Source organism: Protopterus annectens, chromosome 10.part0, assembly GCF_019279795.1.
Source record: "Protopterus annectens isolate FY-2018-M chromosome 10.part0, PAN1.0, whole genome shotgun sequence".
NCBI lineage: Eukaryota > Metazoa > Chordata > Ceratodontiformes > Protopteridae > Protopterus > Protopterus annectens.
The window spans coordinates 31407225-31425469 of record NC_056744.1 but is presented as its reverse complement, the minus strand read 5'-3'; the positions used below and the strand labels follow the sequence as shown (position 1 = coordinate 31425469).

The 18245-nt window shown below is 38.3% G+C and overlaps 1 protein-coding gene across 1 annotated transcript in view; it reads left to right on the top strand.

The window, feature by feature from the left end:
• The first annotated feature begins 6965 nt into the window (after positions 1-6965).
• The window catches only part of LOC122812923 (complement C1q-like protein 2), a 100147-nt gene continuing 88867 nt past the window's right edge, over positions 6966-18245 (top strand). Inside the window, exon 1 of the mRNA XM_044084981.1 lies at positions 6966-7338. Coding sequence (XP_043940916.1) covers positions 7149-7338 — 190 coding nt within the window. The 5' untranslated portion in view covers positions 6966-7148. The remainder of the gene's footprint in view (positions 7339-18245) is intronic.

Below are 18245 nucleotides of genomic sequence, written 5' to 3'. Positions count from 1 at the left end.
ATGCTATGTTGTTTGTATTGTTAGTATCACAACAGGTAGTGTATTTACTTTTGATGCAGAAGGCTGTGGGTTCTACACCCACAGTATGCAGATGGATCGCTGATACTGTACTGTACTGTGTTGTACTTTAAAGTGAGTGGATGCTGCAGCCCTATTAATGTCCTCCTTTGCAGGAGTTACCTAGTAACTATGTTTCTGTTATTAGATTATCATCAATTTCCCATTGCAAAATTACTAGCTTATCATTTTTTTAATGTAGCATGGGCAATTTATTCTTCAAGGGCAACAGCCACTTTATTTCTAGCTGAAACAATGAAATATAAAGTTGTTTTCTAGCAGCAACCTCTTCATTAGTTACAGATCCCTTTAATGTGGAATTATTTAGATGACTTACTTCTGCAGAGATTTTGCATATTTACTGATATTGGTGGATTGTAATGACAGAAGTTTGAGTGGCCTTTTATGGTTAAAATTTTCTGAAATGGGTAGTTTTTGTCATTGGTTCATATATTTTGTTTCATTGCTTACTAGAAGACTGTTCCAAAGTACAAATTTAAAACACATTCTAACAAGTGGTACTATATTATACAAGGAATATAATTTAATACAATCAGGTTAATACAATCATTAAGATGAATCAAAGAATGCATACATGTATGCTTGCTCACAGGATGATGCAGGAGAGCAAAACAGAGGAAGAGACCATTCACCAATGGAGTCCCCCAGGGTTCAGTGCTGAGACTTTTTCTGTTTGGCATATACATCTCAAAAGTAGAAGGAAATACCAAAGGCCTTTGGCCGACTAAGTTTGAGATGACTGCAAGCTAGGAGCAGTTATGGAATCCCCTAATGACTTAGCCATAATGCAGGAAGGTTTGTCCCAAACAATAACCGGTGCCAGAATCATGAACTAAAACTAAACCCCAAGAAATACATTATTATATCCTTATATTTGGACATTCACGTAACTAGATTTCCTGTGTTTTTTGACGTACCTCTACCTTGGAACAGCGTTTTTTCATCTACGCCAGCTTCGGCTACTCCGTGTCTTCGGGTTACGTTTGGTTTTTTATGTAACCGGATTTTTTGCGTCTTTTGACGCACCCTTCTTTTGGAACAGCGTTCTTGCATTAACGCCAGGTCTAGAAAGACTTCCATTTCTCTTTTGGACCTAACGAACAGATTTATGTGTGTTATACCAGGTTGTCTAGGATTTCCTTATTGGATTATCGTTTCTTTGATGCATACATGTATTATGGGCTTTAGTGGGTAAGTTTACAGCTGGGCATATTTTTTTGTGTTACGGTCATTTTTTGATGATTGTGGGCACATTATGTTAAATTATTGAGTCGACCATTACGGATTGCTCAAACGCCATTTAAACCTTTTTGGATTGGTTAAATACAATGCTCTTATGTTTGTATGTTCTAACTGTGTTCGGACAATATTGTTTTCTTGTATTTGAATGTATGCTTTTTTGTAAGTTCAAACTTACAGGTCTATCTTGTATGCATATTGGTTTTGAGGATGTTTACATGGGAAATTGTTGCAGGACATTGGACTTGGTCCACACAAGTTTATGCATTGTATAAATAGAATCTCACAAATTTTATGACTGTTGAGGGCACAGTTGCATGGCTCTATATTGTTTGTATATTGAAATTTAATCTTCATGTTATGTAATACATATACAGGCTTGTTCCTTTCAGTGTTTTTCTATTTGGCACAGGATTTATTGTGTTACGATTTTTACATGTGATCTCAATATTTTCTTTTGGGATTGCAGTTAGGGTCACAGTAGCATTCTTGTCATCATCATTCATTTGGCAGATTTTCTTTTGGGGGAGCAATTTGTTTTTGGGTTCAGTTTTTTGTGATATTCTTCAATAGTTCATTATGGCCCATGTGGGTCATACGAGAGATATATATCCAGCAGTTTTTGTGGGATATATTTCTGTTTTCTGACTCAGGCATAATGTTTCCCATTTTGATATATATATAATATTTTTTTGAGTTATTATGGTTGTGGTGCCAAGAATTGTTTGTCATCACATATTTATGGGTACTTATCTGTGGAAATTTTGCTGTTAGAGGCAGTATACCAATTGGTAATTTTGGTTATTTGTGTGTTGGTCCAATTTTTATGGTCTGGCACTATTCATAATTGGCCTTTGTTACATGGGGATATGTCTTTTCCAATACGCAGCAATACTATTTGGAGGCATGTGTTAGATTGGTTTGGCTGCTACATTGTATTGGGTTATTTAGTGGTCTATTGATCCAGAAGACTTATACACAGTAACAATTGATATGTTATTACTTTGTGTATAATGGTCTTTTTTTGGACAACCAAAAAAGCTTCTGTTTGAGACATTCCCTTAGTTTTTTGGCCTTTTGAGATAGGGACGTTTAATATCGGCTCAGTTTCCACAGGATATTTTATATTTGATGAGATTTGCATCATCTTTTGTCATAAATATTTTTGTGACAATAAAGATGGCTCTTTCTCCCATTATACAAGGTTTATCGGCTGATATGGATGATTTAACGGTTTTTGGCATTGATAACCAAGGCCTGTTAGGTACCACCAATATTTTGGAATCTGATTTGGATACACAATGTGATGTGTTTTTCAACAAAATGGGCAACAATATGAAAATGGTCAGGAATAATGTATGGCATTTACGTTTATTTAAAGCATACCAGCAAAAACACATTACCCCTCGGGCCTTAGGGTTAGGATACAGCCTTTGGTTTCTCAGATTGATGACCAGCTTACTGAGGATTGGGGTCATATCCAACAGTTGGCTTCCTTGAAATTTGTGGATGCATTGGCCAGTTTTTATGAGCGAAAGGTACAACAGGGGGTCAAGGATTTGGAAGCCATTTGTTTGGAGGCTAAGAAATTCGAAGTTTGTGACTCTTTTTCGATACATATCAAAAAACTTACTACAGATTTGTCCAAGTTGGAAAGTACACTCAAAGATAGGAAAATCAAGAAGTTCCTTAGGGATATGGGTGACTATGAAAGGGGTAAACCCTTTGATACATCCAAGAATGTTACTTTCCAATTACCTAGAGAGGGAACAAACATGATAATAGGTCATCTACACCTAAACGAAAAGACAGAAATCGATTCTCAAGAAAAATACTGGTTTTCAATCAGTACTTCAGGCGAGGATACTTCTTCCAATACTGAAGGGAGTCTGATATACACTCTAGGAAGGGTCACCTAAAGCAAAAGGGATAATTTTCACCCCCCCAATCTAAACACAGACGAGGGGGGCGGAAACATAAGAAGCGGTTTATCCAAACCAAGTCTGGAGACACTTTTGAAGATCGTGACACAATAGCCTGTTCCTATTCTAATGTCCACAATATTTCATCGGTTGTATTGACCGATGCACAACTGAATATATTGAATAAAGGGCTTAATTTTGTTCCAGGGTTTTTTGTTTCTGAACAATCCTTGGCTCAGGATGTTATTAATTTTTGTCGAACATTGAACTTAAAATTGTTTTTTGATAACAATAATTGTGATAATTTTGGTGATACATGTCATGATTTTAGGTTCAAAAAGTCGACATTCAATCCACCCATGTCACATTTAGTGGGGGTATTTCAAAAGAATGTTTTACAGGACATACATTGTCATCTTAAAGAATTTCCCATTCTTTATAACAATTTGTCTGTTGATGAAATGTCCACTTTAAATGAGCTTATTAATAATAAAAATCTGGTCATTATTCAGGCTGATAAGGGTGGAGCGGTGGTAGTATTGGACAAGGTGACTTATGACAGTGAAGTTATGAGACAATTGGGTGACATGCAATATTATAGGCAGATGCCTTTGGATCCTTCACCACATTTTCAACATAAAATTTGTGAATTTTTAACTGAGGCAGTTGAGGAGGGTATTATTACCCAATATATTAAAGAACAACTGACAGTTGATTCACCCAGTAAACAGTATATATATATGTTACCAAAGATCCACAAACATCCAACAAATCCACCAGGTCGACCCATAGTCTCAGGACATGGGTCACTTACTGAACCACTGTCCGAATATTTAACTAAATATTTAAAACCTTTATTGGGTTCTATTAGAGCTAGAATCCAAGATACCACCCAATTCCTGGATATTATTAATAACTGCCAATTGGAATCACATTGGCTTTTATGCACTTTGGACATTACTTCTCTCTATACGAATATTCCACACTGGGCAGGCTTACAAGCGTTGGATTATTGGCTGGCTAGGTCAGGGTTATATCAACCTGGATTTAATACATTTCTCATATGCCTTACTGAGTATGTTTTATCCAGTAACGCTTTTCTATTTTCAGAACTGTTGTTATTGGCAAACTAAGGGACTGCTATGGGTGCATCTTTTGCACCCATATACAGATCTTTTATGGCATATGTTGAAGAAATTGTTATTTATGACCAGAGCCATAACATTTATATGTGAGATGGATATCTGGCGGCGTTATCTGGATGACTGTTGGTTGGTGTGGAAGGCTGATGAAGGGTATCTTTGGAGTTTCTTGGATATCTTAATGATAACATATGGGGATAGCATTTAAGTTGACCCATCATAGGAATAGGATAGTATTTCTTGATGTAGAAATTAATAGAAACAAGGATAATACCCTATCAACAAGGATGTTCAGGAAATTTCCAGAATTCAATTCATTGTTACATGCTACCAGCTTCCACCCACAACATGTCATCCAGAATATACCCAAATCACAATTTCTTAGAGCCAGGAGGATCTGTTCCAGCCAGCAATCCTTTTCTGATGCCCAGGAGGATCTGACAAATAGATTCATTAGGAGGGGGTATCGCCCAGGTACAGTTCATTTAGCTAAAAGATCTGTGTCTAATATTGATAGGCATGATTTGTTATCGTATAGAGAGAAGGACAATAATACCAGGCCCCAACCCTTGCGTTTGGTGACCACATATGGACGCAACATACAGGGCTTTAAAAATATCATACACAGACATTGGAATGTTCTGAAAGCTGATTATAAACTTAATCTTTTGCTTCCTGATAGATGTTCTTTTTCATTTAAAAGGGGACAAACCATGGGTTCCAAATTCAGTCATTATAAGAGAGCAGGTTCGGATTTTTCTACCCTCACTCAATGGTCGATCATGGGCAAACCTATTATTGGATGTATGCCTTGTGGACATTGTTCCTTTTGTGTTCGTATTTTACGTACCAAGGAATTCAGTAGTAAGAACACATCTGTTGTGTTTGATATTAATTTTTGGGGCAACTGTAATACTGAGTGGGTCATCTATTTGGTGACCTGCAATTGCTCCGCTTTCTATGTCGGGAAGACCTCCAGGCCTTTCCGGCTTAGAATTTGTGAGCATTTGAGTGACATCAAAAACAAACGCATTAACAATGCATTATACAAACATTGCCTTAAACATGCATCAGCATCTTTCAAATTTGTCACAATAGATTGTATAAGGGGCAGATGTTTGAATAAGAAACACTGGCTTGAATTGTTAAGTTCCAAGGAGAGAAAATGGATCATAAAACTTGGGGCTTTGTTTCCACCTGGCCTTAATGATCAATTGTAATAATGATTATTCATGTGAGGTTGTGATTGGCCAATGTGAATAGCCTATGGGTATTTAAATGATTGTATTTTGATACTTTGATTTTTTATTGCAATTTTGGTATATCACTGAAGAAGGCTCCTGGGAGCCGAAACCGGTTTGATTCATGTATGTAGGGTGATTTTTCACTCCTACATGGCTTTACAATAAAATCCTTTTGATTTGAATTTCGCTCAAGCACGCTGGCTTTCTTTGACTGTCATCCCCTAATGACTTAGCCATAATGCAGGAAGGTTTGTCCCAAACAATAACCGGTGCCAGAATCATGAACTAAAACTAAACCCCAAGAAATACATTATTATATCCTTTGCAAAGCTATCTATTCCAGGGAACTGCCAAATTTACAATGCCCCCCCTGAGAACTGAGTCAGTTGTTTGGCATTTGGGAACTTGTGTGTACAGTGACCTAACTTTTGACTAACATGTGCCCAGAGTCATAAAGTCTTTCTATATTGCACAGCTTATAAACAAATTGATTTTGACTAGATCTAGAGATGTTTTTGTCCCTCTTTACAAAGCCCTCATTAGGTCATTTTGTATAATGCCCACTTTGTCATGTATCTGTCCAGCCCCATGCAACAATTGGAATGCCCACATAGATATCTTACTAAAAGGATACAAGTCCTAAACAATAGGTCTTGCATGGATTTATCACTATACTCAGTATCCTACAGAGTGCTTATAGGTGACATGTGTGGCATACAAGGCATCCTCCAACTTAATAGAGATGGACCTACTAAACATCAGCAAGTCAAATGGCATCAGAAATACTCAGTCCCGGTGTCTAAACTGACTATTGTGGAGAGATGGATATATATCACAGTCTACTACTATTCCAGAACAGACTATCTATTCAAGAAAAACAAAGCTCATCCCTGTCCACATTTAAAGGCAACTTGGATCTAAGGATGGGTAATAGAAAATGTACTCCAGGATTGCCCCTCATGCCACTAATAGATAGAGGAAGTTCCTAAATGCTGCATCCCTTACATGGAACCCCTCAAATTATCTATGGTATGATCACAGTTATTCTCGCTAGGGCTAATATACAATTATCAGCCATGGGATAGGTAAAACCAATCAGGAAATATTAATTCAAGCACCAAAAAGGAAATTGGCTAGGCTTAAAATGTTCTACAAATTAACCTATTTTGTGGTAGTAAATAGTTTTACAAAAATTGCCTTTTTTAGATCACTAACTGCCCCTCTCACCCTCACCCCCCCCCCCCGTCTTCAACAGCTTCCGGTGCCATAGCTTTCAGTTCCTGTTTGCTGTATGCAGCAAACGCTGCTTCTGCCACGTGCATTTTTCCTCATTAATAACTGATACTAAGCAGAATAATGCAATCCTGTATAAAGGTCATGGTGGGAGGAGTCAGTGAGAATTCATTCAAAGAGGAAGTGAGTTTAACAGATTTATAGCACAGAGTTCTCTGTATGCTGACACACTCAGCTTGTTCTCCCTTTGGTGTAAGGAAAACAGTTTGGTCCCTTTGTACACACAAACGATGAAGTTCCTCTCAATCATAGTGGTCTTTATTTTCTCTGTAAACTTTCAAATTGCAGCTTCAGCAGAAAACACTAACAGCAACATTCGTGAGAGCAACAGCAGACTGTGTGACTGCGTAATGCAATCAGAAATACATCAGTTAAAGGAGCAAGTAAACAGCTTGCAGGAAGAGCTAAAGAAAATGAAAGGTAAAGCTCAACATTTGTATACTAAATGGAAAGATATGTTATATGGATAACATGAAGTGAGATAACAGAAAAAGTAATTTCCCATAGTAGTAGTAGCAGCATGTGTGTGTGTGTGTGTGTGTGTGTGTGTGTGTGTGTGTGTGTGTGTGTGTGTGTGTGTGTGTGTGTGTGTGTGTGTGTGTGTGTGTGTGTGTGTGTGAGACAGAGAGAGAGAGATTAACTAACTGCTATGATTGTTATTTTGCTCAGCATATTTTTTTAAATAATATTTTGGCCCATTTGCATATCCTCAAGTTCACCATCAGCTACTATAAATTTGCTCCCTATACACCATTGTTTTCCTCTGTGTCATTAGTTCGACCACCACCTCTGGCCACCTCGGGGCTGGATCCATTTCATTACAAAAGTAATTTAGTGAGGAAGAGATTATGAACCCTAGCTGTAATGGAACTGGGTAATAATCTACAAATAAATTCCTTAAAGAGTTCAGTGAGGTATTGTCTAATTCAAAAATGCATTCTGTTAGCTAATATTTCACAAAGTGTTCCATTTATTACAATGTAGTTTATATAAGTAGACTTGAGCCATACTTTAAAAATCCACACATTAAATCTAGGTTTCCATCTTTGTGTAATAGTTTTTTCTTTGTTACCACAAGTACTAAAAATGCTTTTACTTCCCACTTACAAAACCTACAAAGAAACCACTGGCAAATGTGCTTATACTATATGTTGTTGTTGTTTGTCTTCCGGGTTTTCCGGTTAGGGGTCGCCACAGCAGAACTCTGGTCTGCTAATGATTGGCAGTAGATTTTCACGAATGCCGAGATGCCAGCTCGACATCCAACCTTCAATGAAGGTTCACCCATTTACGCATGTCTTTCGAAACACCACCCAACCTCGGGGAGGACAAGCAGACTCCACACAGAAGGCACTCCCCGCTGCACCACCGCAGAATGTGCTTATAATATATAATCCTTTGAAAGATAATCACCTGACTGTCAAAGTAATAAACATTGTCAAATGTCAAATTCCAGGTCATTTGTAAAATTCCAGGTCATTCTCACTTTGTAGTCATGCATAAACCACATAAATCACAGCATTTACTGTTTTGGAGTAATGTATTATTTTCTGCAAAGATATTAATATATGTGATAGTCACTGTATTTTTCTTTTATTAAGTTACATTTTTTTTTTTTATTTATTCATTTATTTTTTCAAAATGCCTGACTGGCTCTTTGTTTACCCTTTTTAGCTTAAGCCTCTCATTTCAGAGTTGTTTCATTTGTTTTTTTTTTAAGTACGGAAAAGGTATAATGTTTAGAAATATGTTTGGGGAGTAGGTGGTAGGGTACGTTTGTTGAAGGCTGCATTCCAGAAGTTTCTGCAGAATTCCAAAAGTCCTGGTTACACTCCTGGTCATTCTGTACTACAGTGCAGGACAGTAGCAGTTTGTATATATTTACTGCACAGGATTCTAACTGCCTAACTGCACAGAGTTAGTAATACTATTTCAGTTACAAACATGAGTTCTAAATGCCATTCTGTAACTAACCACAAATATCAGTAAAACTAGATTGTATTTAGACTACTACTACAGGGGAAAGTGTAGTTAAGCAGCATAGAATGGGGGGTCTGTAGGATGACGCTGGTGATCAAAAAGAGGAGGAGGAGTGTGAAAGCAGTGCCAAGGATTAAATGGTGGAAGTTAAAAAAGGGTGATTGTGAGGTGGAGTTCAGTGAAGAGTTAAGACAGGCACTGGGAGGCAGTGAAGAGTTACCAAATAGCTGGGTAACTACAGCAGAGCTAGTAAGGGATACTGCTAGAAAGGTGCTTGGTGTGACATCTGGACAGAGAAAGGAGGACAAGGAGACCTGGTGGTGGAATGAGGAAGTAGAGGAGAGTATACAGAGGAAGAGGCTGGCGAAGAAGAAGTGGGATTGTTAAAGAGATGAAGAAAGTAGACATAAGTAAAAGGAGATGAGGCACATGGCAAAGAGGGAGGTGGAGAAGGCTAAGGATAAGGCATATGCAGATTTGTATGAGAGACTGGACACTAAAGAGGGAGAAAAGGACCTGTACCGATTGGCTAGACAGAGGGACAGAGCTGGGAAAGATGTGCAGCAGGTAAGGGTGATAAAGGATAGTGAGGGAAACGTACTCACCAGCGAGGAGAGTGTGTTGAGTAGATGGAAAGAGTACTTTGAAGGGCTGATGAATGAAGAGAATGAGAGAGAGAGAGAAGGTTGGATGATGTGGGGATAGTGAATCAGGAAGTGAAGCAGATTATCAAGGAGGAAGTAAGGACAGCTATGAAGAGGATGAAGAATGGAAAGGCTGTTGGCTGTTGGCCTAGATGACATATCAGTGGAAGCATGGAGGTGCTTAGGAGAAATGGCAGTGGAATTTTTAACCAGATTGTTTAATGAAATTTTGGAAAGTCGGAGGATGCCTGAGGAGTGGAGAAAAAGTGTTTTGGAACCTATCTTTAAGAATAAGGGTGATGTGCAGAGCTGCAGTAACTACAGAGGGATAAAACTGATCAGTCACAGCTTGAAGTTATGGAAAGAGTAGTGGAAGCTAGGTTAAGAAGGGAGGTGATGATTAGTGATCAGCAGTATGGTTTCATGCCAGGAAAGAACACTACAGATGCAATGTTTGCTCTGAGAGTTTTGTTGGAGGAATACAGAGAAGGTCAGAAGGAGTTGCATTGTGTCTTTGGACTTAGGGAAAGCATATGACAGGGTGCCTAGAGAGGAGTTGTGGTATTGTATGAGGAAGTCGGGAGTGGCAGAGAAGTATGTAAGAGTGGTACAGGATATGTACCAGGGTAGTGTGACATTGGTAAGGACTGCGATGGGAGTGACAGATACATTTAAGGTGGATGGTGGGATTACATCAAGGATCAGCTCTGAGCCCTTTCTTATTTGCAGTAGTGAAGGACAGGTTGACAGATGAGATCAGACAGGAGGGCCTGTGGACTATGATGTTTGCAGATGACATTGTGATATGTAGTGAGAATAGGGAACAGGTTGAGGAGACCCTGGAGAGGTGGAGATATGCTTTAGAGAGGAGAGGAATGAAGGTCAGCAGGGCTAAAACAGAATATATGAGTGTAAATGAGGGGGAGGGTAGAGGAATGGTGAGGATGCAGGGAGTAGAGTTGGTAAAGGTGGATAAGTTTAGGTACTTGGGATCAACAGTTCAGTGTAATGGTGAGTGTGGAAGAGAGGTGAAGAAGAGAGTACAGGCAGGGTGAAATGGATGGAAAAGAGTGTCAGGAGTGATTTGTGACAGACGGGTGCCAGTAAGAGTGAAAGGGAAGGTCTACAAGAGGGTAGTGAGACCAGCTCTGTTATATGGGTTGGAGACGGTGGCATTGACAAAAAGGCAGGAGTCAGAGCTGGATGTGGCAGAGTTAAAGATGTTAAGATTTGCACTGGGTGTGACTAGGATGGACAGGATTAAGAATCAGTATATTAGAGGGTCAGCTCAGGTTGGACAGTTTGGAGACGAAGCAAGAGAGGTGAGATTGCGTTGGTTTGGACATGTGCTGAGGAGGGATGCTGGGTATATTTGGAAAAGGATGCTAAGGATGGAGCTGCCAGGTAAATTATGTTTCTTAAAAACGTAATTTTGCAACCCCATTTTTCCAAAAGTGCAATTATCCAAAAATGCACTTTCACAAAAAAAACGGATAAACGAAACCCAAAAATAATAAAAAAAAAAAAACAACAGTAAACAGATTTACACGGGGGGGAGGGGCAAGCCTCCATGCACCCACAACACCCCTGATACTTATATATTCTAAATCCAAGATCGCACCACCATGAAGAAAAGGGAATATTCCCATATCCCCACTGTGCTGCAATCTACAACAGCCTCGGTTGCTTTTCATTGATCCAATTTTTTGTGAAAGTGTGTTTTCGGATAAATGCATTTTTGAAAAAACAGGGTTGCAAAATTACATTTCCAAGAAATGTAATTTTGGTGGGTCGAGGTAGACCCATATATATATATATATATATATATATATATATATATATATATATATATGTGTGTGTGTGTGTGTGTGTGTGTGTGTGTGTTTATGTATATATGTATGTGGATTCTGTTTATTTGGTCAATGATTGCCTTGGTTAACAGGAAGAAGTGAAGTGTTGACTGAACATCTGAGTTATCAAGCAAACATTTTGTTTGGTATGTATTTTATCAGATCAGATAAATGGAATATGTAGTAGGTGTATCCATGTGTGTGTGTGTATGTGTGTGTGTGTGTGTGTGTGTGTGTGTGTGTGTGTGTGTGTGTGTGTGTGTGTGTGTGTGTGTGTGCGTGCATGCATGTGTTTGTGAAGTTGTGTGGGTTATGGTTAGAGTAAGTGTGAGGAAGATTAAGTGTGTAAGAGAGCTTAGAGTTAGGGTTAGTTTAGAGGATATATTTATTGTATGTGTATGTGTGTGTGTGTGTGTGTGTGTGTGTGTGTGTGTGTGTGTGTGTGTGTGTGTGTGTGTCCACATGGTGGGTGTCCTGAACTGTCTTGTGTAGTGGTAGTGGTATAGGAAGGTTTTTTTTTTTCATTTAAAATGCAGGTAAGGGTAAGGGTTAGGATTAGGGTTACAGTTTGGATCTGCCCTGCCACACTATAATAATGCATGCTAACACTAATTATAACCTTGCCCCGATCCTAAAGCTAACCTGCATTTTAAATTTATAAAAACCTTCTTGTAACACTACCACTGTTCAAACAAATCTGAGCTGAATCTAGTCAACTTTTGGATAGTGCATCAGAAAGGGAACTTTTTTTCAATATTTTATGTACCAGTGTATTGTATGAGGGATATAATGATTGAGCAACATGTTTTGTTGCTTTTTTGTGTGTTGACCAAGTAACAATCATTATTTAACCATATATAAATGTGTGTGTGTGTATATATATATATATATATATATATATATATATATATATATATATATATATATATATATATATATATATATATCTATGGTTGTGTTTCACTTCACCGAAATCCCATTTCACTGACATTAATTTCACTGAGATCAAAAGTTGAAAACACTGAAAACTTAATTTCACTGACAGCTTACAATGCTACATCTGACAAGACTAAATGGGAAACCATAGACAAACAAACTCACAAAACTAAAGCCTACCACTTTCCACAACTTAAAAACTACTTATTTATCCTCTTAACAGAAACCAGACAATATAAAATCAAACTACGGGGGCTATGCCCCACCCTCAGGTGATGGGGCTGTGCCCCCACACCCCCCAACTATATATACTAACTCCAGTTTGCACTACAGTGGGGATAAGGACATATACCCTTTACTTGTCTCACAGTACTGTACACACTGCCACATCAAGTCTATAGCTTGCAATTCAGTGAAATGAGATTCAGTGAAATTAATTTTCCGTAATTTAAACTTTAGGTGATTTGGTCTCAGTGAAATGAATGTCAGTACAACGGGATTTTGGTGAAGTGAAGTAGACCTAGATAGATAGATAGATAGATAGATAGATAGATAGATAGATAGATAGATAGATATAGCTGTAGATATATATACATGCATGTATTAACTTTGTTAGTTAAGATGTTAACTTGTGACTGTTTCTGCCATTACACATTGAGCTAATCAGAGGAAGTTGGAGGATGGGCTCTGAGCTAACTAATCTGTGATATATAACATTAAGTATCCTGTTTTTTTGCTTATTTCTGAGTTATTTATAGCACTTTTATTTTACTCACAGTGTATGAGGTATTAAGTAGAATTTTCTACAATTGTTAAGCATCTGGTTGGGTTTGTTTGTTCTGATTTCCTGCTAGGAGTGTATCATATAACTTGTTTGCATTTAAAAGCTTTCTCTAGAGTCTCCTTGATCCTTTATTTGTTTAAACATTTCTGCAGATTTTCTACCTAAGTAGTGTTGGTAGTGTAGAATTGTCTATATACAGGCTTGTTTTTGGGTCTAGTTGTTTGTTAGTAGAGGCTGTGTGTCTGAGCACATGTCCCAGGCCATCATAGCTTAGCCAAGGCCAGTATAGCATTTCAGTGAGACTGAATTGTTTGTGGTCATTGGCTGACTGGGGTTGCCTGGACTACTCCCTGGAGTAAGCACCTCATTGGTTCTTTCAAGCTTTTTTAAAGTTGTTTCAGGTTTCAACTTTGTTACTTAAGAAGTTAACTTGTGACTGTTTCTGCCATTTCACAATGAGCTAATCTTAGGAAGTCGGAGGAAGGGCTCTGAGCTAACTAATCTGTGATATATAACATTAAGTATCCTGTTTTTTGCTTATTTCTGAGTTATTTATAGCACTTTTATTTTACTCACTGTGTGTGAGGTCTTAAGTAGAATTTTCTACAATTGTTAAGCATCTGGTTGGGTTTGTTCTGATTTAAGTTTCCCACCTTCTCTCCCTCTTGGTATCCTATTTTCATACTTGGTGGCTTTGCAGTTGCCTGCCCCTACTGTATATTTGATCTGAGACACTCCTCCAAGTCTTGTGTCATTACCTCTTTCTACCTTTTCCAGGGAGAACATTTGAGAAGGCCAACCCAGTTAGCGCCTGCTCCTCCTTTCCCCTTTCCACTTTACAAAAAAAATAAAATATTTATTAAGCTTGTTTCCTACCTTTCCTATAAGTTGTCTTGTCCAGATACCGATTTGATGTATCCATGACTGTTTGTAAGCTTCTGAAACCCCAAGCCTTTCTGTGTTGGAGGGAAGCCTTCTAGCTTAATTTTGTTTCTTAGAACTAGCCAGTTTTCTAGTTTCACCACTCAAATCTGTTTCTTTGAGCTCAGCACTTGTTCAGAACTCATTGTAAGCACTAAATAAGCTACAAATTACTACAGCACTCAACTTTCCTCACTTCTCAAGAGGAAAACAGTTTTAGTACTTAATAAATAAGCACCTATCCAGGCATGTCTAAGGGGCAGCTCCCGGTGTTTTCTCCTGTCTACCTGATTAATCTGGGCATCTTGGGGCAATGCAGCAATTGCCTCATGTACACAGACAACCCTCTCCTCCTACCACCCAACACTACAACCTGTGAGAGATGCACTTATATAACCAAACTGGAAGCAAAGCTCTCTTCACCCAAGACTGGACTAGACTGCCAAGAGGAGAAGGTAAACTCTTGCACCACACCATACCCATCACATTGTCCCTCAAAACCTGCATCACCAAAACACACACATAGAAACACAAAACACACACCTACATTCGTGGAGGCTCTCAAAAAACATCTGCCTAAGCAACAGGGACCTCCAAAGCAGAAATGCAAGCAACCTCCTCCCCCCAAAACAACCCAAATGACACAGCCCACAAACTCAGTGTGCCACCCAACCACAGCCCATAAGGCATAACAGTGTACCCAACACTCCAGTCATAGGTGACACTATAGTCAGACACACTGATGTTCCACTCACCAGGCTAAACAAGGAGAAAGTTACTGTAAACTGCCTGTCGGGTGCCAGGATCCACCACATAACGCATGCACTCAGGTCACTCCACAGCAAGTACAAATATGACTCTGTCATTGTCCATGTTGGTGTGAATAACCTGAGACGTACCTCCCTGGACTACATGATGCGATCATGTAGCCCATGCAGGTATGACCCTAGCCCTGAGTAGCATCCTGCCAGTGCCCAGAATGATACTGCAGTACAAGGACAAAATGATTAACTTCAACAATTGGCTAAGCTGCTGGTGTCATTCTAAGGGGATCCAGTATCTGTCTGCCTGGGATGACATGATCGACAAACCACAATGCTTTACCAGAGATGGCCTGCACCTGTCGCCCGTGAGATTCTGGATAATGGCTAAGGCTCTTGCCACCCCTATAGTTCCTTTTTTAGGCAAAATAAAAATGACAAATTCACCACCGTAACAGGTACAAGCAAGCAAAATCTGAGGGTAATGCTACTTAATGCTAGAAGTCTAAACCTCAAAATGCACTCACTCGAGGCACTCCTTAAAATGGAGAACATCGACATCTGTGCAGTGACAGAGACCTGGTTCAAGGCTCCAGAGAGCACCCCTGCATTACCAGGCTATAATTCATACCACATCTTTCGGCCACCTAACCTTGACCGAAGCACTAAAGGCAGAGGCGTGTCCATATTCATTAAGGATATCCACACCTCCAGGCTAGTTGCTCAGCATAATGCATCTGAGATTATCCAAGTGCAACTAACTTGGGGGAAGACCGAAATGCAAATTGTAGCCTGCTACAGATCCCCCACCATGCTCCAGGATTCCCAATCCTCATTTCTTGATACACTGGAAAATATTAGGGTACAACCTAACACCCTAATAATGGGCAATTTCAACTACCACACCATTAACTGGGAAAACTACTCCTGTACCAACTCATGTGCTCAACGTTTTCTGAAATTCATAAATGCCAATGCCTTGGATCAACTTATCCACACCCCCACCAGGGGCAGCAATATCCTAGAATTTTTCTTGAATATTGATTGCTTTTTGGACTGTGTTTGAAGATTTGTCTTTACGTTTATACCAACATTAGCTAGAACCATGTCTCAGTCAAGTGCAACTTCAGGGCAGAATATTGTGCCAGGAGCAACCTGTTTTGCTGACATGGTTAATGAGCACGAAAAAAAGTTTTCAAATGTGGATCTGTGGGATGTCGGCGGAAATAAACAGGTAGATGATCGTTTTGGGTCTTTGGAGAGACTAATGACAAAGGAAATTGCCTTATTTTTAGACACATGCCTTTTGGAAAAATATGTCAGCTTAAATTTAACACCGAGGGGTTTGCATATTGATAAACTGCCTGCCACAGAATTCTCAGAGGAGGAGCAAGATTTGTTGAATGAATGGAAATTGGCATCACTTGAGTGTACTAGCAAGTGGCTCCGTATTTTAATCAAACGGAACCAAAGAGCACATGAAAAACTTAAAAATTATATTTTGCATCTACAGGACGAGGTGGTGGGGGAGTCCTGTTTTAAGATGCAATTCCTGAAATCACTGATAAAATTTCCAAGTTAGAGACTGACATTTTGTTACGTAAAAAAAGTAAACTGTTGTGAGACATGAAAGACTATGAAAGTGGTTCCTTGTTCTTATGGCAACGTGAAGTAACACGTAGCAGGTCAAAGGTTAGGAGAAGCTCGCAAAAGCAACGCAGCATGTCAGCGTCCTCAGGAGAACGGGAGAGAAGTAATTTCACAACAAAGAATGTGAGTTTTACTAGTTCCACTAACAATGGGACTGTTGGAAATGATGGTGGAAATTATGTAAATGGTTCTTCTGCTCATGGAATTACTGTTACTAACAATTCCTTTCAGACCAATAAATCGGGTCGAGAAAGGAATGGCAGAAAGGGCAGGAACCGCTTTAAGGAATGAGCATGTGAGTGCACGAAATGAATTGAATTTATGTTTAATTAATCTATCATGTTTGACTATCAGTGATGTTATGAGATCAGTGTTATTTAAAGGCAGTAAATTTGTGCAAAATTTTTTTCCTTCTCTTGGTGACTTGTATTTTGAACTAAAAAAGTTCATTAGAAAACCTATATTTAAAAGTGTTTTTTCAGAGCTATAGAACTGATGATGGTAATAATGGTGTTAATTACATATCTAATATCCATGATGAATTTGATGATGATGATTTATTGAATCTATCTATTTATGATTATGAAAATGCTGATATGTATTTTGAAGATGAAAATATACCTTGTGTGGAAAATAATGAAGGTTATCATACGGGGTATGGGAGAATGTTATTACCACATTTAATCTCTGATAGCAAGTTTACACCTAACATAAAAGTACCCGCCATTACTACATTCTTTAAAGTTGTATTTAAAGAATTGTCACTATTAGTGGAAAATTTAAGGGGAAGTTCAAAGTGTTACAATTTAATTAAGAATGAATGGATGGCCCTAAAAAGTATGATTGGAGTTAAAAAGGAATTTATTTTCAAATGTGCAGATAAAGGTGGTAATTGGGTTATCTTGCAGAAATCTAAATATTGTGAAATGGTCTATAATCTGTTGAACAATGAAAATGAATATCTTCGTCTAAATGGGGATCCTGTTACTGAATTTAATATTGAGTTATTGAACTTACTAGAAAGAGGGGAACGTCTAGGATTTTTTAATCATGCTGATGTTGGAAAGCTATTTGTTAAGAAACCTGTGACACCGACACTTTATGCTTTACCTAAAGTGCATAAATGTCTGGAAAATCCGCCAGGAAGGCCAATAGTGTCAGGAATAGGTTCCTTTCTTAGTAAAGTGAATATATTTTTGGACTTCCATTTGAAGACACATTTATCTAAAATAACAGCACACATATTGAATACCCAGGATTTATTGAATGAACTTCGTCATATAAAATGGAATAATAGTTATTACTGGGTAACAATAGATGTGAAGTCGTTATATACCAATATTAATAGAAGATGGGGGTTAGAAGCTGTTCAGGAGATGTTAGGAGATGGACCTAGAACTTCTTTTTAGATACAAATATTAGAAATTTGTCTCACACATAATTATTTTTGTTTTAATAATGATTTTTTTCTGCAACTAAAAGGAACGGCTATGGGGGCTGCTTTTGCGCCCTCATATGCCATCATGTATATGGGATTTTTTGAAAAATTATTCATTTATACAACTACCTTTTATAGGAAAAATGTAATACTCTATAAGCGATACATTGATGACCTCTTTTTGATATGTAGGGGGGACATTACTGAATTTTTTGAATTTTTTGATAATTTGAATAACAACAATCATGGTTTGAATTTTTCCTTTGAATATAGTGCGGACAAAATCAACTTCTTAGATATAACTTTATATCATAAAGATAAAAACATTGGTTTTAGACCCTATAGAAAGGATACTTCAGTAAA